Source organism: Ranitomeya variabilis, chromosome 5 (genome assembly GCF_051348905.1).
Source record: "Ranitomeya variabilis isolate aRanVar5 chromosome 5, aRanVar5.hap1, whole genome shotgun sequence".
In the NCBI taxonomy this organism is placed as follows: Eukaryota; Metazoa; Chordata; class Amphibia; order Anura; family Dendrobatidae; genus Ranitomeya; species Ranitomeya variabilis.
Genome location: NC_135236.1, coordinates 253,635,022 through 253,658,394, shown reverse-complemented (window position 1 = coordinate 253,658,394; position 23,373 = coordinate 253,635,022). Strand labels below are relative to the sequence as shown.

The 23,373-nt window shown below is 46.8% G+C and overlaps 1 protein-coding gene across 4 annotated transcripts in view; it reads left to right on the top strand.

The window, feature by feature from the left end:
• The window catches only part of SIN3A (SIN3 transcription regulator family member A), an 86,415-nt gene that overhangs the window by 8,395 nt on the left and 54,647 nt on the right, over positions 1-23,373 (top strand). For all 4 annotated transcript variants that reach the window (XM_077264071.1, XM_077264070.1, XM_077264068.1 and 1 more), the window contains exon 2: positions 10,780-10,994. In XM_077264071.1, the coding sequence (XP_077120186.1) occupies positions 10,812-10,994 (183 nt within the window). In that variant the 5' untranslated portion in view covers positions 10,780-10,811. The remainder of the gene's footprint in view (positions 1-10,779; positions 10,995-23,373) is intronic.

Sequence of the window (23,373 nt, the reverse complement as noted above, 5' to 3'; positions counted from 1 at the left end):
CTTTTCTTGGCATTTTAACATCTTTCTGATTGCATTTCTACATAAGTGACATAATCTACAGAAGTGATATCTGTTTTAATAGACCTAAAAAAATGTTAACATGCAAAGTGTAGCCAAGCAGGAGGTGTAAAATTGGGGAAAATAGTCTAGAGATGCGCTGAATGTCTCGCCCAGCTAGCACCACGGATGCGGTTTCGGGCTCTGATTTTTCTGTGTATATATCAGACATGTTAGCAGCTGAGCGCCCTGCACCACTCTTATACTTCCGCACTTGTTTGGGACAACTTTTCACCAAACTGCCAAGAAATCCAACAAATGTATCCAAGCCACCGGCATTTTACTTCAGATTCCTTCATTAACATGAATGCAACAATCGACCACCATTAGTATAATCTGACTTGACAAAGGCCGTTGAGCAATGAAAACGTTGCTGTTTTTTGCCTTTATGTTGATGAAATAAAGAATTAGACTGAGGGAAATTTCTGGTGTTTTAGTTGCATATATTTTATAATTTATCATTTTACCATAATTATCTATTCTACCCTTCTCAATGTTGAAGTTGTGACAGCAAGAAGGAATAGTCGTGATATTATGGAAATCGCAGGGTGGATAGATATGCAAATCATGAAAAAATGGAAACAAGTTTTTCAAAACATCTCAAATTACTCACTGTCAAATAGGAGCAATATCTGCATAAATCCCTACACTTGCACACCTTGGCAAGTTATCACTTTGGTTATTAGTGGTTGTCTGAGGAATGTTCTGCGACCCTGAACTCACAAATCATCAAGATCCACTGCTGGCAACGATGCCTAATGATGTCCTAGATGTGGAAATGGGAGACAAGTCCAGAGAGGCTCTGCTGGCCATGGTAGAATGTGTAGGTCACACAAACTGAACAGTGGCACAAGTAACATGTGGCCTGGCATTGTGGTGTTGAAAAACATCTCCTGGACCACTTTGGAGACATGACATGCCTCTCTGTCCAAGATTGTGCCATTCTGTACAGCAAGTAAAGCTGGACAATACATAGCAAGCAAGGCATCAGTGTCTACACCAATCATCAGAAGGCTATCCTGGTGCAGAGCAAAACTAATGGAGGTCCATCTTCAGCTATGAGTTCCACTATTGTCTTGGCTGCAATGATAGCTGGATTAATTTGGAGGCTACATGGTTAAGACCATGAAGTCTTTCACAAGGAAACGTTTTAAGGTACGATCCGTGACGTTGCAGCGTCTTGGATAGCGATCTCGTTGTGTTTGACACGCAGCAGCGATCTGGATCCCGCTGTGATATCGCTGGTCGGAGCTAGAAGTCCAGAACTTTATTTAGTCGCTGATCACCCGCTGTCATCGCTGGATCGGTGTGTGTGACACCGATCCAGCGATGTGTTCACTTGTAACCAGGGTAAATATCGGGTTACTAAGCGCGGCCCTGCACTTAGTAACCCGATGTTTACCCTGGTTACCTGGGTGCTGCAGGGGGACTTCGGCATCGTTGAAGACAGTTTCAACGATGCCGAAGTCGTTCCCCTGATCGTTGGTCGCTGGAGAGAGCGGTCTGTGTGACAGCTCCCCAGCGACCACACAACAACTTACCAACGATAGCATCGCTGGTCGTGATCGTTGGTAAGTCGTTTAGTGTAACGGTACCCTTACTCCCAGGATTATGGTGTGGGGAGGCATACTGTATGGTAGCCGGACCCCTCTAGTCTTCCAGGTACACTAACAGTTCGGCGTTGCATTAATTTAGTGGTGTGGTCTTTGGTGTAAAATGTCCCAAGAGCTGCTTTTCAACCTCAGGACGCATGTTGCTGTGCTACTGTGAGATGCCTGGGACATCATGTAGTTGAAAATTACAAACATGTCTATCCATTCTGTTACTACCTGAATTCCACAACTTTTGTTTTTTTTTGTGTTGCAATTTCAATACTGAGTGTATTTTTATTCCACAATCTCCCCTCCCCCTCCCACAATCTTCTCAGGTTCCCGCTGCTGCTCCAGTCCTTTTTTACATCACATAGCGTACACTGTGTAATTGGGAAGGAATGAAGCCCGAATAATAAAAATTAACTAATCTTTATTGAAAAATATATAAAACACGGTGAAAAAAAGGGGGAGAAAAGAAGGGCAAAATGGGCAGAGAAACATGTGCAATAGCAATATCCACTTATAAGGGGTAGCAAAGATAAATTTTACCTTTAATTTCATGAAAACAGTAGTCCCAGTAAGTGCATGTGCAATGGGGTGTAAGCGACACCTAGTGGTCAACTACTATTATTTTAGTCAAGTACAGTAAGTGCGAGATCAAGAAAATGCAAGTGCAATCAAATACACTGGAGCTTGTCCATTGAATAGATGGATGCTATATCAAGCATCAGCTATTAAGGCAAGGAAAATGCATAAGGGGCTAGTGCATTGAAAAAAATAGAATATATCCGTATAACCTGCATTCAGCGAGATTGCTTGTGTAGAATGGAGAAATATATACACATAATATAAGGTAGAAACAAGGGGACTTTTACTTGGAAAGGTTGCTACGTCATTCATCTAAACAGATAAGTACCAGAAAATCTCATGAGCTGTGTATATTTGATCTGTACCTTAGTGGGATTGATGCACAGGGTAGGAAACCCCAACTTTATTGATCTTGCAGTTCCTGTATGCATTTGGACTGTATTTCACTAAACTAATTGTAATTGGCTACTAGGGGTCGCTTGCACATTAAAGGGTGTTTCTGGGACTTTACAAAAAAATGTATCTAAGCACTAATGGGCAGGTAATTGCAACTTACCTGCCTGTTGTGTGGCACCGTTCTCCCTGGCACAAATTGGTCACAGACGCTCCTGCTGGGGATTCAGAAGCCTCTGCTGACGGCACGTCTACAGAGCGGAGGCTTCTTTTCGCTCCATGCTGCCGATGGGGCAGGACTTCCGAGGTCATTCTGATGGATAGCTGAATCCCTGCTGCCTAACTGGGGGAGCCCCATCATGTCAGCAGATGCAGCCAAGTCCCCGGCAGGAGCGGTCTGTGACCACTCAGGGAAGAATGGCGCTGTGCACAACAGGTGGGTAAGCTGCAGTTACCTGCCTGTTAGTGCTTAGGTGCACTTAGTTTTTTGTAAAGTCTCGGATATCCCCTTTTAATGGTGAAATGTATTTTTGATACGTCTTACATGTATGTTTGGCAATTATTATTGCACATTTCTCTGCCCATTTTGCCTTTCCTTTCTCCCCCTTTGTTTTTCCCAGTTTTGTATATCTCCAATAAAGATTTAATTTTTAATATCTGGACTTCATTCCTTTCCGTTTTTGGGATTATTAGTATACATCAGGGGCATTATCTCAATCACTACTTGCAATACAGAGGAGCACAATATGAGACCCTGGCATCATGGGAAATGTAGTCCGCATTAGAGGAGCAGCATTAAAGGGAAGGTAGGAATCAAGATGATAGCCCATACATGGCACAGCAATTAACTGGCAATATACAAGGCAGACACAAAAAAATCTACATTATTCTTTAATGCTAACCTATGCTGCAGTGTATAGGCCAAAAAAAATTGTTTCTTTAAAAGTATTTTTGTTAATTTCATACAGACAAGCCGTGGTCAGTGCTCCTCCGAATACCTACCTGCCTCAGCCTTTCCTCGTGATTACACGTGTGCTGCTTTCTGTGAGGCTATGTGCACACGTATAATGATCCTGTGCGGATTTTTCCGCAGCGGAATTGATAAATCTGCAGGGCAAAAACGCTGCGTTTTTGCTGCAGATTTATCGTGGTTTTTCTGCGGATTTCACTGCGGTTTTACACCTGTTTTCTATTGGAGCAGGTATAAAGCCGCTGCGGAATCCGCAGAAAGAAGTGACATGCTGCGGAATGTAAACCGCTGCGTTTCCGCGCGTTTTTTTCTGCAGCATGGGCACAGCGTTTTCTGTTTCCCATAGGTTTACATTGTAATGTAAACTCATGGGAAACTGCTGCGGAAACGCAGCAAAATCCGCAGCGTGTGCACATAGCCTAAGTCTTCTGCTCCCTTCATTTCTAAGACCATGTTCACACATTCACTAGTTTACCTCCGTATGTGTAAGCCAAAACCAGGAGTGGGTGATAAATACAGAAGTGGTGACGTGTTTCTATTAGACTTTTCCTCTGATTGTTCCACTCTTGGTTTTGGCTTACAAATACTGAGGTAAAATACTGACCAAATACTGAACGTGGCCTTATGTTCGTTCTGCGTGCAATCTGACAAAATATTGGATCATGCTTGGACCAATGTTATTTTATAGGGTCGCTCACATGTCTGGTTTTTGTTTTTTCCGGATCGCACTCTGCCATGCTTGTCGATGATGGTTTCCACGGACTCAGACTGCACTCAGGACTATATGATCATTCTCAGATCAGGGGGTCACTTGCATAATCTGCTCGATTCTCTCAGATGAAGCTATACATTTGCGTGACCCTCACCTTATACTAATGGGGTGAATACCTGCAGGAACAACAGTTTTAAATAAGTTCTTAATGGGCAAAGCTAGGACATCCTCTGCATGGACCAGAGATTTTGAGGTGACTCTGATGTCTGGATCTGCAACAAGTTGTGCTCTTTAGGCTATGTGCACACGTTGCGGATTGGTGTGCGGATTTTTCCTCACTGATTTTGCAAAATCCGCAGGTAAACCGCACTGCGGATTACCGGCGGTTTTTGTGCGGATTCCACCTCCGGTTTTACACCTGCGGATTCTTATTGAGGAGCAGGTGTAAACCGCTGCAGAATCTGCACAAAGAATTGACATGCTGCGGAAAAAACACTGCTGCATTTCCACACGTGTTTTTTTTCCGCAGCATGTGCACTGTGGATTTTGTTTTCCATACGTTTACATGGTACTGTACAACGCATGGAAAACTGCTGCAGATCCGCTGCTGCAAAATCCGCTGCAGATCCACAGTGGCCAATCCGCTGCGGGTCCGCAGCCAAATCCGCAACGTGTGCACATACCCTTAGTATCTTGCCTATACATAAGGCTGCCATCACACTAGCAGTATTTGGTCAGTATTTTACATCAGTATTTGTAAGCCAAAACCAGGAGTGGTGATAAATGCAGAAGTGGTGCATATGTTTCTATTATACTTTTCCTCTAATTGTTCCTATCCTGGTTTTGGCTTACAAATACTGATGTAAAATACTGACCAAATACTGCTAGTGTGACGGCAGCCTAAGCTGCATAGTGTAAAAAGTTCTAATTATCCACATGCTGTAAGAATGTTACCAGGCATGAGATTTCGGGGGGAATAGCCACCCAGTCTGTGCCAAAGCCATGTATCCGGGGCTTGCACAGAGGAAACCCTGGGCTTTTCCTCGGCCTCACCTGCACTTGGTGATTCAGCGCATGTCCATCTACTGAAGGCGGACAGTGGATAAAGTCTCGCACAGTGTCACACCTTCTGAAATTTCTGGAGTCCTCAATACAACTCGCTGAGAAATTTTCCTTCTGTCCCCTAAAGTTTTGTGTGTTTTTTTTTTTTTTTTGTTTGTTTGTTTGTTTGTTTCTTAATGTCTATGAAAGTGCCTTGGAATTATCAAATTATCCTTATCCCTGTATTAAAGGAGTTATCTCATCTTATTAAATAAGTAAAATTGCAAAGTACTTGTAAAAACCAGCAATTTGCTATTAATCTGTTATTGAAGAAGTTAATTCTATAGTGGTACTGCACATTGCCAGAGTCACTGGCCACTTCAGAGATTTGCTATACAGCTTTCAAGTGCTGCCCTGAAGCTGGCTGGATCCGGGTATTGGGCGTGAGCAGGAGTGGCGTGCCCTGCACTGGCCCGCTGGATAGATCCTGAACCAGTGCATTGATTGATGAGGCTGAGGAGTTTACACCCCTACTCATTGCACATGATAAAGGCGTGCTGAGCCCGGGCCATAAGAGAGCATGTGTGGGATTTCAGAAACCTCTGCTCTGACATCACCGTACCGTGGAGCAATCAATCTAAAGAGAATGGGGATGTTTACAAGGATGACGGCAGGAGGCTGCACCGCCCTGGTGACTTGGAGGAACAGATTTTTACACAAGTTGGCACATTTTTATTCTATAACTATGCCGCAACAACTGATTGTATAGCTTAGCTACAATTTGCTGATGACAGGTTCCCATTAAGGGTTTATTCAAGCTTATTTCTGCAGCTGATCTATTGTGATATCATTCAGATTTTAGCTTTCATGCCATCTTATGCACAAGGCCTTTATACATGAGCATGTTCTTCACGTTTTGAAGACTGTTGAAGATGTAGATGGAAAATCTCAGTCCACCCTTTTGTTCTTCAATGTATGTGTAACACCCCAGGTGTTAGAGTGATGTTGCCTTCCTTTCGGGGAGGGCGATATCATACTTGGAGGCAAAGAGGATTCCCTTTACCAGGTAACGCACCTACATACAACACATTTTGAATCCAGGCCAGAAGGGGGAGCTCTGAACCCGGATTCAGGGGAGCTTCCCCAGCTTTATGTATTCTGGTCTGGAGGAGGAGTTAGTGCAGTCTGGAGCAGAGAGTGAAGGGAGAGGAGTGGAGAGCAGACAGCGGAGCCGTGCAGCCACGTGTGAGCTGCAACTCCAGGAACGGAAGATAACCTGAAGGGTTGAATTGTAGTGAGCATCTGAGGAAAGAAGCACAGGAGCAGGAAAGGGTTTGGAGGGGAACTGTGACCGGGCACCCTCTGAGCCGAAGTGCAGGACCCAGGCACAGGGAGCTTGAGGCTGTGTTGTACTCCAGGTCCGGAGGACCTAGGACTTTATGTAATTTGCCCACACCTGAAGGTGCAGCAGTAAACTAAGAGCCCGAGTTGTGATAGAGACCCTACAAAAAGGCTCACACTGCCCACCATACGGGTAACTGACCCAGGAGAGAGAGGACTTTGTACGGAAGCCACAGGCAGCAAGGATCTCGAATACGAGCATGAGTAGGAAGGCTTACAGACCTCACCTGGGAGGGGAGAGGGATCTACCTTTTCCTCCAGGCCGGCCGGACTATATCACCACCTGCTGCTGGTACCCTGGACTGCGGCTGCTTACAACCAGTAAACCAGGTAAAGATGTTACAACTCTGTGTCCTCCATTTATTTGCCAGCATACACCATCTCTGCCCAGCACATCGGGAGCTCTGGGACCCCGCTTTGCCAGTGGGAAACGTCACCATCTTTGCTGCAGTAACATCACCCCAGAGGACCCCTTTAAGCAGCGTCGGTCTCCTCTGACCGAGAACCACAGGTGGCTTTGCGAACAAAAACTTTACAAATCCCTTAAAAAAGACCTTTCCCTTTTACTTGGGCTCCCAGGGCCACGGACCGGGTCGCAGCCACCGTGACCACCCCTTTAATTGTGGCCGGTACAGAGTAACCCACGGCCCTGGCGGGCGCATCATCTGTATACACATATAACATAACCGTTATTCTGCTGGGACTGAATAAAATAAAAATCACATTGCACCCCACACCTACATAATTCTTTTTAAAGGGAGCCTGTCACCTTGGGAACCACTAGTTATCTGCATTTATAGGGTTAATCTGTAGGTAAATAGTGGAGCAATGATGCCCAACCATCTTACTGAAAGTGTGTCTAGCAGGAGAAAATAAGTTTTTTTGTTTTTTTTTTGTTTTTTTTTCTTCTTTCCCCATTCAGGAGTCGCCAGCTTTCAGTTGTAGGGGTGTGCATAGCGCGGCTATAGTCACCACTTCCAGCACTACTCGTTATACGATACTGACAGCTCGCTCTCACACATGTACTACACCACTAGCTGTCCGAGTCCTGGGCCATGCTTACAGCCAACGCTTGCAGTATAAGATAAGACTGTAATATCTCCCTGCTCTGCCCTTGTAACTGAAAGCCAGCGGCTCCTGGGCAGAAAGGAGTTATTTTTCTCCTGGTAGCCGCAATTCGGTAAGATAATAGTTACAGGCTGTGTAGAGTTGACATACGTGCTTGTAGGCATGAGTGATATTTCCAAATATTCCCCAAAACAAGCTCCACAAAATAAATATAAATATATACCGTATTTTTCTCTTTGTAAGACGCACTTTTTTCCCCCCAAACTGGAAAATGGGGGTGCGTCTTAGAAAGCGAACATACCTTACCGGGGGTTGCTGGCCGTTGCTGCGGGTGTCTCCGGGTGAAATCTCATGTCCCGAGATCACCATCAGCGCATGCGCAGCCACATTCCCGGAGACCAGCGCACGTGGGACCCTGGAAGTGCCGGGGCTCTTTTCTGTCCCAAAATGTCGGTAGAGCCGGACACCCACGCAGCACCTCTGGGCATCGGAGACACCCGCAGCAACGACCAGCAACCGCCGGACACCCGGCAGCAGCACAAGATACCTGCAGCAGCACAAGATACCTGCAGCAGCGCGCCACACATCGGAGCCCCCACTCATCTCTGCCTGCGGCCTGGAGCATCACTCCACTCCTGCCTCCTCCAGCAGCGACCCTGGGACCCCGCTTCACTGCAGCCACCACCCCCGGTAAGCAATAAGATTGAAGGATTATAAGATGCACAACCAATTACAGAAGTTCATCTTTTTGCCCTTTTAGTGTAAAGCACATGACCACCAGTGACAGAGGGCTCATATCCTTTGACTGGTAAAAGAGGGTGATACTATGAAGAAAAGCTGCTTTCCTTCCATGTGATCACTAAAGGTTGTACAGGTGGATAGATGACCCTAACCGGGTTGGATTTCACTTGGAGCCTCGACCCCTCTGTTACACACAGGGCTGCAGAACTTCTTGTGCTGTTCACTGATTCCAGTCGACTGTATCCTGAACATTCATGCCAGTATATTGAGCCAGTTATTGGAAAACGAAGATTCAGGGCCTTAATATGATTCTGAGATCCAAGCTGAAATCCCAGTAGGCCAGCTGCAGCAAGCTTTTAGAGTCATGATGTGTTGCATGTTTCCTTCGTAGTGAAATTGTTAATCTGGCATCTGATTGTACAGCAGAGCTTGCCCTTTTTATTGATTGCCTGGATGACAGCTGAGCCTATACTCCGTGAGCGTCCCTACATGGCTAGTGTGAATACTGGCATCTGTGGGTTTGCATAGCTTGATCTCTGCAAACCCCGGTCATCTTTCTGTCAAAAGTCCTAGACCCTTGTGAGCGTCATATTGGGCCATGGAGGTGGGACAGCGGTCACTTTTCGGTCCAGCTGGGCTTTATTATTATTATTTATTTATATAGCCCCATTAATTCCATGGTGCTGTATATCAGAAAGGGGTTGCATACAGAGTTACAGATATCGTTTACAGTAAACAAATTTATAATGGCAGACTGGTACAGAGAGGAGAGGACCCTGTCCTTGCGGACTTACATTCTGCGGGATAATGGGGAAGAGACAGAAGGTCGGGGGTGCTGCAGCTCGGGTGGTGGTGAGGCGATAGAATGGTTATTGCAGACTGTAGGCTTTCCTGAAGAGATGGGTTTTCAGGTTCCGTCTGAAGGATCCGAGGATGGTGGATAATCGGACGTGCTGAGGCGTAGAATTCCAGAAGATGGGGGATATTTGGGAGAAATCTTGGAGGCGGTTGTGTGAGGAACAAATAAGTGTGAAGGAGAGTAGGAGGTCTTGGGAGGATCAAAGATTACGTGAGGGAAGATATAGGGAGATTAGTTCAGAGATATAGGGAGGGGTCAGGTTGTGGATGGCTTTGTAGATCAGTGTTAGTAGTTTGAACTGGATTCGTTGGGGAATTGGAAGCCAGTGGAGGGATTTGCAGAGGAGTAGCGAGGAGAGAGGTGGATTAGCCGGGCAGCAGAGTTGAGGACAGACTGGAGTGGTGCAAGAGACTTAGCGGGGAGGCCACAGAGGAGGGTGTTGCAGTAATCAAGACGGGAGATGATGAGGGCATGCAAAAGAGTTTTAGTAGGTTGAGGGCTGAGGAAGGGACGGATTCTGGCAATACTTTTGAGTTGGAGGTGGCAAGAGTTTGGACGTGCAGTTTGAAGGACAGGACAGAGTCGAGAGTTACTCCTAGGCAGCGGATTTCAGGTGCAGGAGAGAGCGTGATGCCGTTTACCAGATAGATCGGGTAGGGGATATACGTCATATGGAGGAAAGATGATGAGTTCGGTTTTGTCTACAATGAGTTTGAGGAAGCGAGAGGTGAATAAGGAGGATATGGCTGATAGACACTCCGGTATTCTGGACAGCAGAGAGGTAGATCTGAGTGTCCTAGGCTAAGGGTATAGATGGAAAAAAGTAGGGGCCCCAGGACAGAGGCTTGAGGGACTCCAACAGAGAGAGGGTGGGATGAGGAAGTAGTGTGGGAGTGTGAAACGCTAAATGTGCGGTCGGAAAGGTATGAGGCGATCCAGGACAGGGCAAGGTCTTTGATGCCAAGGGAAGAAAGAATCTGTAGCAGTAGGCAGTGGTCAACTGTGTCGAAGGCAGAGGACAAGTCAAGAAGGAGGAGGATGGAGAACTGTCTGTTAGCTTTGGCTGTGAGTAAGCCATTAGTAATTTTGGTCAGGGCAGTTTCGGTAGAGTGGTGGATGCGGAAGCCAGATTGGAGGTTGTCAAGGAGAGAGTAAAGTGGGAGGAAAGTTGAGCATGGACATGCTGCTCAAGGAGTTTTGAAGCAAACGGGAGCAGTGATATGGGGCGATAGCTGGGCATAGCAGTTGGGTCTAAATAGCGATAGGTTGAAGAGATGGGTTAGGGCTGGAATGAGCGTGTTAGCTTTAGTTTTAAACTGTGCACCTGCAGGTTGATGATACTCTCTCTTTTCTGCAGGGACATTACTGGCTCCCGACTATGTTTTCAGAATGAAGCGGAGACTGGATGACCCAGAGCCAGCACCCTACCCCCCACCCCAGCCACGGCGAATCACTGAACCATTTGCCCATCAACATCGCGTCCTTGCTCCAGCCCCTCCTGCTTATGAATCACAGTCTGATGCCATGCAGCCCGCTACGGGCATCCAATACTCTGTGACTCCTGGATATCAGGTAAAATTTTCGTACATTCTGTAGAGCGTCTTTGCATTGTTCATTGTGTGCTGTTCTGTTTTTTTTTTTTTACATGTTCATTTATTTTATAAAAATAAACTCTCCCAACAAAAATGTGAGAACAAACTAGCATCAAACCAGTCCAAATATCTGTGTATTTCACATACCGACTCCTTCCTATGCAGAGATGGGAAGCTTTTACCACTCACACTTAAAAATGGAAAGTATCATAAGAAAATGACCTATTGTTTAACACCTTAGTGACCGAGCCAATTTTTACAATTCTGACCACTGCCACTTTATTAATTATAGCTCTGGATCGCTTCAACGGATCCCACTGATTCTGAGATTGTTTTTTTTTTCTTCTTAACATATTGTACTTCATGTTGGTGGTAAAATCTATATATATGAGGCATCGTGATTACTCACTAATCCCGCCCCCTGCACAGTAGCTCCGCCCCCACCTCATCACCACACAGAATCCCGCCCCAACCACATTATCACACACAATCCCGCCCCCCCACCACATTACCACACACAATCCAGCCCCCCCACCACATTACCACACACAATCCCGCCCCCCCACCACATTACCACACGCAATCCCGCCCCCCACCACATTACCACACGCAATCCCACCCACCACATTACCACACACAATCCCGCCCTCCACCACATTACCACACACAATCCACATCACACACAATCCCGCCCCCCCACCACATCACCACACATAATCCCACCACCAAACACATCACCACGCATAATCCCGCCCCCCCCACCACATCACCACACATAATCCCGCCCCCACCACATTACTACAGATAATCCCGCCCTCCACCACATTATCACACATAATCCCACCCACCCACCACATCAACAAACATCCCGCCCCCCAGCACATCACCACACATAATCCCACCGGCCCACCACATCACCACACATAATCCTGCCCACCCACCACATCACCACACATAATCCCGCCACCAAACACATCACCACGCATAATCCCGCCCCCCCCCACATTACCACAGGTAATCCCGCCCCCCCACCACATTACCACACATAATCCCGCCCCCACCACATCACCACACATAATCTCGCCCCCCACGACATTACCACAGATAATCCCGCCCCCCACCACATCACCACACATAATCCCACCCCCCACCACATCACCACAAATAATCCCGCCCCCACATTATTACCACACATAATCACGTCCCCCACCACATCACACATAATCCTGCCCCCCACCACATTACCACAGATAATCCCGCCCCCACCACGTCACCACACAAAATCCCGCCCCCCACCACATCACCACACATAATTCCGCCCCCACCACATTACTACAGATAATCCCGCCCTCCACCACATTATCACACATAATCCCGCCCCCCCCACCACCTAACCACACATAATCCTGTCCCCCACCACATTACCACAGATAACACCGCCCCCCCACCACATCACCAGATAATCCCGACCACATCACCACACATAATCCCACCCCCCACCATATTACCACATGTAATCCCCCCACCCCACCACATCACACATAATCCTGCCCCCCACAACATCACCACACATAATCCCGCCCCCCACCACATCACCACACATAATCCCGCCCCCACGACATTACCACAGATAATCCCGCCCCCCACCACATCACCACACATAATCCCACATCACCACCCATAATCCGGCCCCCCCACCACATCACCACACATAATCCCGCCCCACACCACATTACTACAGATAATCCCGCCCTCCACCACATTATCACACATAATCCCGCCCCCACCACATAACCACACATAATCCTGCCCCTCCACCACATCACCACACATAATCCCGCCCCCCACCACATTACCACAGATAACCCCGCCCCCCCACCACATCACCACACATAATCTCGCCCCCCAAGACATTACCACACATAATCCTGCCCCCACCACATCACCACACATAATCCCACCCCCCACCACATTACCACAGATAATCCCGTCCCCCACTACATTACCACACATAATCCCACCCCTCCACCACATCACCACACATAATCCCGCCCCCCACCACATTACCACAGATAATCCCGCCCCCCACCACATTGCCACACATAATCCTGCCACCCGCCACATTACCACACATAATCCCGCCCCCCACTTTACCACACGAGGCTCCGTCCCCACACATTACCACACGAGGCTCCGTCCCCACACATTACCACACGAGGCTCCGTCCCCACACATTACCACACGAGGCTCCGTCCCCCCACATTACCACACGAAGCTCCGTCCCCACACATTACCACACGAGGCTCCGTTCCCCCACATTACCAAACTAGGCTGCGTCCCCCACATTACCACACGCAGCACTTCCTTTCTATGTAATTCAACCACTTCAGCCAAGGTAAACATACATTTAATTGCATAATCACCAGCAGCGTTAATTAGATAGCAATGAGCGTGCCGAGCGTTAGCTGACTGGAAACAGCTAGTTTCTTTGATATAACTTGCAGTTATTTATGAAAAAAAAAAAAACATGTAGAATTGAGAGTCCTCAGTGAGGACTCTCCATGCTACATATTTTTGTATCCACTGGCTAACACGGTACCAAGACACATATCTTTCCTGTAGGAAAAAACCCGGAAATTTGGCAAAAAATTTTATTTTCAAACTTTTAATTTTTGTGCCGTTAAATAAAAGACTCATATCTGAAAATAGTTAATAAATAACATTTCCAACTTGTCTTCTTTACAACAGCACAATTTTGGAAACATTTTTTTTTGTTAGGATGTTATAAGGGCTAAAAGTCAACCACCGATTTCTAATTTTTCCAACAAAATTGACCGTTTTTTTTTGGGGGGGGGACCACCTCATATTTGAAGTGACTGGCGGGTCATTATGCCAGAAAATATCCAAAAGTGACACCAATCTAAAAACGGCATCCCTCAAGGTGCGCAAAACCACATTCAAGAAGTTTATTAACCCTTCAGGTACTTCACGAGAACTAAAGCAGTGTAGAAGGAAAAAGTTAACATTTCAATTTTTTCACAAAATATTTACTTTAGATCCAAACCTTTTTTATTTTCACAAGGGTAACAGGAGAAACTGGACCAATTTTATTATTTTTACCTAACTAAGGGGGTGAGATTTTTTTTAAATTATTTTAATCACTGATAGACCCTATTACAGAGATCAAAATTAACCAATTGGAAACATTTCCTATTGTTGATGGGTACCGGCCAGCAGATACCCGCCATTTTTTTCCAGGAAGAAGACACGGAGGGCTGGGGGAACAGAGCAGGAGGGTCCGGGGGGGGAGGGGGCTCGGGGGACCCTATTTCTCTCTCCTCTGGTATGCTAGATCATATCAGAGGAGAGAGAAATGAATGGGAAATCTGACTTTTTTTTTTTTTTTTTGCGGTCGCTGTTACTTGGTGTATAACGGCGATCATTAGACTGGGGACGGTAAAAACCGACCCGAATCGTGTTCTCCGGGGTCCGAGACTCCAGAGATTTTCTGACGCTGGTGGGTACTTTACCCTTATTTCTCAGCGCCGATAAAAAGCAGCGCTGAGGAATAAAGCCCCTTAACTGCCGCTGTTAAAAGGCATATCGGTGGTCGTTAACCCCTTTTTGACATGTGACGTACTATCCAGTCGAGGTGGGGTGGGCCCGTATGCCCACCGACGGGATAGTACGTCATAGCGATCGGCCGCGCTCACGGGGGTAGTGCGGCCGGGTGTCAGCTGACTATCACAGCTGACATCCGGCACTATGTGCCAGGAGCAGTCACGGACCGCTCCTGACACATTAACCCCCGAAACACTGCAATCAAACATGATCGCAGTGTTCCGGCTGCATAGGGAAGCATCGCGCAGGGAGGGGGCTCCCTGCGTGCTTCCCCGAGACCCTCGGTACAACGCGATGTGCTCGCGTTGTACAAAGCGTCTCCTCTCTGCAGGCCCCGGATCCAAAATGGCCGCGGGGCTGCATCCGTGTCCTGTAGGGAGGTGGCTTACCAGTGCCTGCTCAGAGCAGGCATCGGGAAGCCTCTCTGCAGTGCACGTCAGATCGCTGATCTAACATAGTGCATTGCAAAGTGTCAGGTCAGCGATCTTACGCTATAACTTGATGCCCTCCCCCTTCTCGGGGCAATGTTATGGTGTAAAAAAAATATTCAGATGTGTAAAAAAAAATATATATATAGTTCCCATAAATACATTTCTTTATCTAAATAAAAAAACAAAACAATAAAAGTACACATATTTAGTATCGCCGCGTCCGTAACGACCCGACCTATGAAACTGTCCCACTAGTTAACCCGTTCAGTGAACACAGTAAAAAAAAAAGAGGCAAAAAACAACGCTTTATTATCATACCGCCGAACAAAAAGTGTAATAACACGCGATCAAAAAGATGGATAAAATAACCATGGTACCGCTGAAAACGTCATCTTGTCCCACAAAAAAGAGCTGCCATACAGCATCATCAGCGAAAAAATAAAAAAGTTATAGTCCTCAGAATGAAGCGATGAAAAAATTATTTTTTCTATAAAATAGTTTTTATCGTGTAAAAGTGCCAAAACATAATAAAATGATATAAATGAGGTATCGCTCTAATCGTACTGACCCGAAGAATAAAACTGCTTTATCTATTTTACCAAACGCGGAATGGCATAAACGTCCCCCCCCCCCCCCCATTCTGCCTCACAAAAATCGGAATAAAAATCGATTAAAAAATGTAACTTGCCCGAATATGTTACCAATAAAAACGTCAACTCGTCCTGCAAAAAACAAGACCTCACATGACTCTGTGGCCCAAAATATGGAAAAATTATAGCTCTCAAAATGTGGTAACGCAAAAAATATTTTTTGCAATAAACGTCTTTTAGTGTGTGACGGCTGCCAATCAAAAAAATCTGCAAAAAAAGCTATAAAAGTAAATCAAACCCCCCTTCATCACCCCCTTAGTTAGGGAAAAATAAAAAAATTAAAAAAATGTATTTCCATTTTTCCCATTGGGGTTAGGTCTAGGGTCAAGGCTGGGGTTGGGGCTGGGGTTAGGGTTGGGGCTAGGGTTAGGGTTTGGATTACATTTACGGTTGGGATTAGGGTTAGGGGTGTGTCAGGGTTAGGGGTGTGGTTAGGGTTATGGTTGGGATTAGGGTTAGGGGTGTGTTGGAGGTAAGGGTGTGGTTAGGGTTGGGATTAGGGTCAGGGGTGTGTTGGGGTTAGGGGTGTGGTTGGGATTAGGGTTAGGTGTGTGTTTGGGTTAGGGTTTCAGTTAGAATTGGGGGTTTCCACTGTTTAGGCACGTCAGGGCTCTCCAAATGCAACATGGTGTCCCATCTCAATTCCAGTCAATTTTGCATTGAAAAGTCAAATGGCGCTCCTTCTCTTCCGAGCTCTGCCATGCGCCCAAACCGTGGTTTACCCCCACATATGGGGTATCAGCGTGCTCAGGACAAATTGCACAACAACTTTTAGGGTCCAATTTCTTCTCTTACCCTTGGGAAAATAAAAAATTGGGGACGAAAAGATCATTTTTGTGAAAAAATATGATTTTTTATTTTTACGGCTCTGCATTATAAACTTCTGTGAAGCACTTGGTGGGTCAAAGTGCTCACCACACATCTAGATAACTTCCTTAGGGGGTCTAGTTTCCAAAATGGTGTCACTTGTGGGGGGTTTCAATGTTTAGGCACATCAGGGACTCTCCAAACGTGTCCCATCTCAATTCTAGTCAATTTTGCATTGAAAAAGTCAAACGGCGCTCCTTCCCTTCCGAGCTCTGCCATGCGCCCAAACAGTGGTTTACCTCTAACATATGGGGTATCGGCGTACTCAGGACAAATTGTACAACAACTTTTGGGGTCGAATTTCTCCTGTTACCCTTGGTAAAATAAAATAAATTGGAGCTGAAGTAAATTTTTTGTGAAAAAAAAGTTAAATGTTCGTTGTTTTTTTTTTAAACATTCCAGAAATTCCTGTGAAACACCTGAAGGGTTAATAAACTTCTTGAATGTGGTTTTGAGCACCTTGAGGGGTGCAGTTTTTAGAATGGTGTCACACTTGGGTATTTTCTATCATATAGACCCCTCAAAATGACTTCAAATGTGATGCGGTCTCTAAAAAAAAAATGGTGAAATTGCTGGTGAACTTTTAACCCTTATAACTCCCTAACAAAAAGCAAATTTGGTTCCAAAATTGTGCTGATGTAAAGTAGACATGTGGGAAATGTTACTTATTAAGTATTTTGTGTGACATATCTCTGTGATTTAAGGGCATACAAATTTAAAGTTGGAAAATTGCAACATTTTCTAAATTTTACCCAAATTTCCGTTTTTTTCACAAATAAGCGCAGGTAATATCAAAGAAATTTCTCCTTCGTCTCATTGGGGGACACAGACCGTGGGTGTATGCTGCTGTCACTAGGAGGCTGACACTAAGTGATACAAAGAAAGTTAGCCCCTCCCCTGCAGAATACACCTTCCTGCTGGCTCTCCGCTAACCAGTTCTTGCTTAGTGTCTGTAAGAGGCACATGGGTCTGGTTCAGACCCCAACGTTTTTATTTTATTTTTTACTTTTCTGTAAATTTTTATTTTTTAATTAACGGAGTGAAGGGGGCGAAGGATCCTTTCAAGGTTCCGATCTCCCCCGAATCATCAACAGGCGAGCACGCCGAGTATACCTCCCCGTACCCTCTCCTGCGACGTGGGAAGCCATGCCTGAGCACACTTCAGGCGCGACGGTTCCTTCACGGTCCCGATCTCTCCACACCAGCAGCAGGCGACCACATGGAGTGTCGCCTCCATGTATCCTCTCCTGGAGCCAGGCCTAATGCCGGACAACAGGCTCTGTCCCCCGGGGGCTGAACTCCGTGGATGTACAGAGGCCCCTCTCTATGGCGTCCGAGCAGCCCCCACTGTCCCACCACTTTGAAAGCGAATGGCACAAGGAGGTGGACGGTTCCTCTCCACCTCCCTAACAAAGGGATGGTCGATTGAGGTTTAGCCCTGCACCGTCCGTGCTGCACAGAACAGTGCTGAAACCCACATCCGCGGCGGCTCCATGCCGGGACGTGCACCGATGGTGAGTGGATCTATCTTCAGAGGGATATCCACCTGCTCACAGGCAGCCTCAGCCACTTCCCTGTGGCCCACCTCCCTGACGTAATGCTCCGGCCGGCTGCAAAAATTTAGCCCCCGACTTCGGCCGATGTGTAAGCCGCATCCCGGAAGCCGCGTCCGCACTATGGCGCTAAGGCGGCTCCGCCCGCTTCTGGCGCTTCTCGCCTGACAACAACGCCCCTCACTTGTACCGCTGGTGTCGCCCGTCGGCTACAGAAATTTAGGCCCCGGCTTGGGCCTATTCAACATCGTGTCCGTGGCTCCGCCCCCCCCGAATTGGCACTTCTCGCTCTCTGCGAGGTTTTATCAACTCTGCAACTCCCGGTGGCCGTCTTGGTCCACCCGGCCGGCTCAACAGGTTCGACGGTTTTTGCATTAAAGGGGCACATCGACTCTACATCAGTACCCGTGTAAGGAAGTACCTGACCTAAAGGCACACGACCAGTATTCCCTGGTCTTAAAGGCACACGACCAGTATTCCCTGGTCTTAAAGGCACACGACCAGTATTCCCTGGTCTTAAAGGCACACGACCAGTATTCCCTGGTCTTAAAGGCACACGACCAGTATTCCCTGGTCTTAACGGCGCATGATCAATCCGAGGAGCCCTCCGCCGCCGATCCCATCTTATCCCAGAGTACTTAGTTCCCCTCAGTGGACTTCGTCAATGACCGCAATCCATGGTTCTCTGACCAAGAGATTGAATCCCTTCGTGTACCCTCTGTGGCTCGGAGTGCTCGCAGGACATTGTCCCTATCCTACATGGGAGCCGTAGGCTAGCAGGGGCCGCAAGTATTCTAGAAACGTACAGGCGTCTAGAAACATACAGTCATCTAGAAAACGGAAGTTTTCGTTTCCTGCTCCCTCACGAATGATTCGATGACAACAAGGCTCTCAATAGGATCGGATATTGCCTGGACTTGCCAGAGCTTCAGAGAAGGATGACTCGCCTATTTATACCATCAATCAATCTCGGTATATTGACGAGGACTCTGGTTCTGCTCTAGATTACTTAGTGTCCCTCATAAGGAGACTAAACTCCCTCGTAAAGCATTTACCATTCAGTCCGGATAAGCGATTCACTGGACAGAAGCCTCTACGTGAGATGCCATGCCTGGTCTGATTTTCAAGGGCGACGGGTCCTTTAAAGGGCACCGATCTCCCCACACCATCAACAGACGAGCACACGGAGTGTCGTCTCCATGTATCCTCTTCTGCATCCAGGCCTAACGCCAGACAACCTGTCCTGTCCACCCGGAGACCTAAACTCTGTGGATGTACAGAGCTACCCTTTTTGGCGTACAAGCACCCCCCTCTGCATCACCACTATTTAGCGGATGATGCAAGAAGGCAGACAATTCCTCTCCACTTCCCTGTTAAGAGGTTGATGGATCGAGGGTTCCTAATTTTTCTCTCACCGTCAAAAGAGAGCGGCGATGGCAAGAGACTATGACCTGCTGGATGCAGCCGTGCATTCTGCCACTTGGCAGATTAACCGGATAGAATCTCCTGTGGTATACCTACCAGTATCCCTGCCAGATTTATCATCAGTTAAAAATACCACGGACTGTCAGATAGCAAATCTGGTTCGTTCCGTCTTGTGCCTTCCGGTTCAGCGCTCTATCCTCCCTAGCCGCCGCATGGATTGCTAGAGCAATGGTCTCCTGGCTGGAGACCTTAACTACCTTGATTCACGCCAGTAACCTTTTTCCTGAAGACAGTACAACTGGCCAATCAAATCTTTTGAGCGGGAGACTGACAAAGGATTGTATAAGGGTTGTCCAGGAAAGTCTAGATCTAAGGGATCTTGGTTCCAAAAAGGGGAACGAAAAGTAAGACCGATCCTGGACCTCAAACTTCTAACAACCTTTGACAAGGTCCTCCTTCTTCGGATGGAGTTCCTCCGCTCAGCCATTACTTCAACAGAAAAAGGTGCAGTTTCTGGCATCCATCGACATTCGGGATGCTTACCCTCTTCAAAAATTCCTTCGCTTTTCCATTCGTGAACAGCATTTTCAAGTCACAACCTTGTCCTTCGGCCTTGCTACCGCACCCAGAGTGTTCGCAAGGCTCATGGCGGCTGTCATGTTCCTCTTGCACCCTAGAGGCGTGGTCGTCCTGCCCTGTTTGGCCGACTGTCTAGCCACCCTTCCGGACTACGCTAAGTAGTCTATATCACTTGCGATACCCTCTCACCTGGGCTGGCAGCTAAACTTAGACAAGTTCTCCTCATTTCCAGCCCAGCAGATATCCTTTTTGAGGATGATCCGGCACACTTCCAGAAGGATGGTAATTCTCCCTCGAGACATGGTCATGGCCCTTCAACAGGGAGCTCGCGCACTTGACTACTCATCCCCTCATTTCATTCGATTTGCTAGGAGGGTTCTGAGGAAAAATGGTGACGACAATGGAAGCGGTTTCCTTTGCTCCGCTCGTTTTTAGCAAGTCAAACAAACGATAGTCTCTGAGCTCCTTCTTCATCCAGGGCTGTTCTCCTGGTTCAATGGTTTTTAGTAACTATTGCTCTGGAGATCCGAACAGTAGTCCTACAGCAGGTCCACTGCCTTCTGGCGGGTCACCCCATCCAAATTCAATTGGATAATGCCACGGCGGTGCCATACGTCAATCATCTAGCAGGTACCCATGGTCAGGCGCCATGACCGAGGTACCTCACATTCTCTGATGGGCCGAGATCTATCATTCGGTGATCTCGGCAGTATATATCCCAGGAGTAGAACTCTGGACGGCAAGCAAATTCAGCTGTCAGGGTTCCGCCTCTAGTCAGTGGAAACTTCACGCCGAAGTCTTCCATCAGATCTGCCTTCACTGGAGCTCTCCAGTTGTAGATCGGATGGCGTCAAGACTGAATGCCAATGTACTCGAGTTCGTAGTTCGGACTCGAGATCCAAGAGCCATCGCACGGCATGCTCTGTTTCTTCCGTGGTACCAGTTTCCATAACTCCCCTTCCACTACTTCCGAAAGCCTTTCGGAAGCAGAAAGGGGCCCAGTGATCCTCCGAGATCCGCACTGACCACGTCAGTTTTTGTTTGCGGAGCTAGTATCTTTCCTCCTTATTGCAGCAAAACTGCAAGTAGGGACTTTCTCACAGGAAGTTTTCACATGTAGTTCTTCCCTATCACATCCGTTAGATCATTGGGACCTTACTGGTCCTAGGAGTCTTACAGTAGACTCCTTTTCATCCGGGCAGACTTTACTATCAGGGAAGGTCGCCCTTTTTTCTCTGCGATATCGTCACCCTGACGAGTCTTCGGAGCTAGCTGCTCTGCTCTTTCAGATTTTTTTCCCTTATTACCTTCAAGGCAAGGTTGTCCTCAGGCCATCCCCATCCCTTGTTACCAAGGTGGTATTGTATTACCACTGTTATGAGGGCATAGTTCTTCCCTCATCTCTTTCAGCACCAGTCCACAAAATGGAATGAGTTCCCCATATTCTGGACGAAGTGAGTGCTCTGAGTAGATACGTCTCGAGGACGGCGTCCTTCCGAAGGTTGGACGCTTTGTTTGGGCTTCCTGACGGTAAGAGGAAGGCTTCCTGACATTTTCAGGAAGGGTTTAGCTGTTTCATCGGCCATGTTAGCCTGGTGGATTCGTTTCACCATCCAGGAGTCCTTCCGTGCTAGATGTCAGCCTATCTCCCTGTCTATCGAGGGTTCTCGGCACCAGGCGTCGGCAAGCACGCCTGCAGCTTGCGGATTCGTCCAGTCCGCATGCATTCTTGAAGCACTATTATGCCCACACTTCCACAGATGTGATTCTGGGCAGGCAGATTCTGCAGGCCACGGTGGCGCACTTGTAAGTAGCGGTTACACAGGGCCTGATCTGATGTTGTCCCCACCCAGGGACTGCTTTGGGACGTCCCACGGTCTGTGTCCCCCAATGAGGCGAAAGAGAAATAGGGATTTTTGTGTACTCACCGTAAAATCCTTTTCTCCGAGCCATTCATCGGGGGACACAGCTCCCACCCTGTTATTAGCTTATGCTTGTTTTTATAATCTGACATGCTATACTCTCATATATAATATGACATGCTATACGCTCATATGTTGTTATTGATCTACTGCTTTTGCACCGAACTGGTTAGCTGAGAGCCAGCAGGAGGGTGTATACTGCAGGGGAGGAGCTAACTTTCTTTGTATCACTTAGTGTCAGCCTCCTAGTGGCAGCAGCATACACCCATGGTCTGTGTCCCCCAATGAATGGCTCGGAGAAAAGGATTTTACGGTGAGTACACAAAAATCCCTATTTTACCACTATCATGAAGTACAATATGTCACGAGAAACCAATGTCAGAATCACCGGGATCCGTTGAAGTGTTCTAGAGTTATAACCTCATAAAGGGACAGTGGTCAGAATTGTAAAAATTGGCCTGGTCATTAACGTGCAAACCACCCTTGGGGGTAAAGGGGTTAAAGGTATTTTTGGTAAATAGTTTTGTTTTGTATATTTCACCGTCTGCATTTAAAAAATTGAAATCTGGAGCTTTTTAGGACTGTATTTGAGAAAACCACACAATGAACAGACCCAAACCCTTTATGTACTGAAGTATCTAATGAGCATGTGCAAAAAGTCATTGTGAAGGGAGGGGAGCAGGTCAGCTGTGATATCGCCTGTTGTGTATGGTGGATCCTGTGTTACCTGCCGTGTATAGAGGATTGACCTGTCTCTATGATCCTAACCCTGATAATGAGACTTCCTAAAACTCTGACAGGACAGGAACTATGAGGCTAAAAAGAAAAATTTTCGTGGCCAGTGTGAAAACTGCAAGACTACAAATACAGTACAGACCAAAAGTTTGGACACACCTCATTTAAAGACTTTTCTGTATTTTTATGTCTATGAAAATTGTACATTCACACTGAAGGCATCAAAACTATGAATTAACACATGTGGAATTATATACTTAACATAAAAGTGTGAAACAGCTGAAATTATGTCTTATATTCTAGGTTCTTCAAAGTAGCCACCTTTTGCTTTGATGACTGCTTTGCACACTCTTGGCATTCTCTTGATGAGCTTCAAGAGGTAGTTACCGGGAATGGTTTTCACTTCACAGGTGTGCCCTGTCAGGTTTAGTAAGTGGGATTTCTTGCCTTATAAATGGGGTTGGGACCATCAGTTGTGTTGTGGAGAAGTTTGGCGGATACACAGCTGATAGTCCTACTGAATAGACTGTTAGAATTTGTTTTAATGCAAGAAAAAAGCAGCTAAGTAAAGAAAAA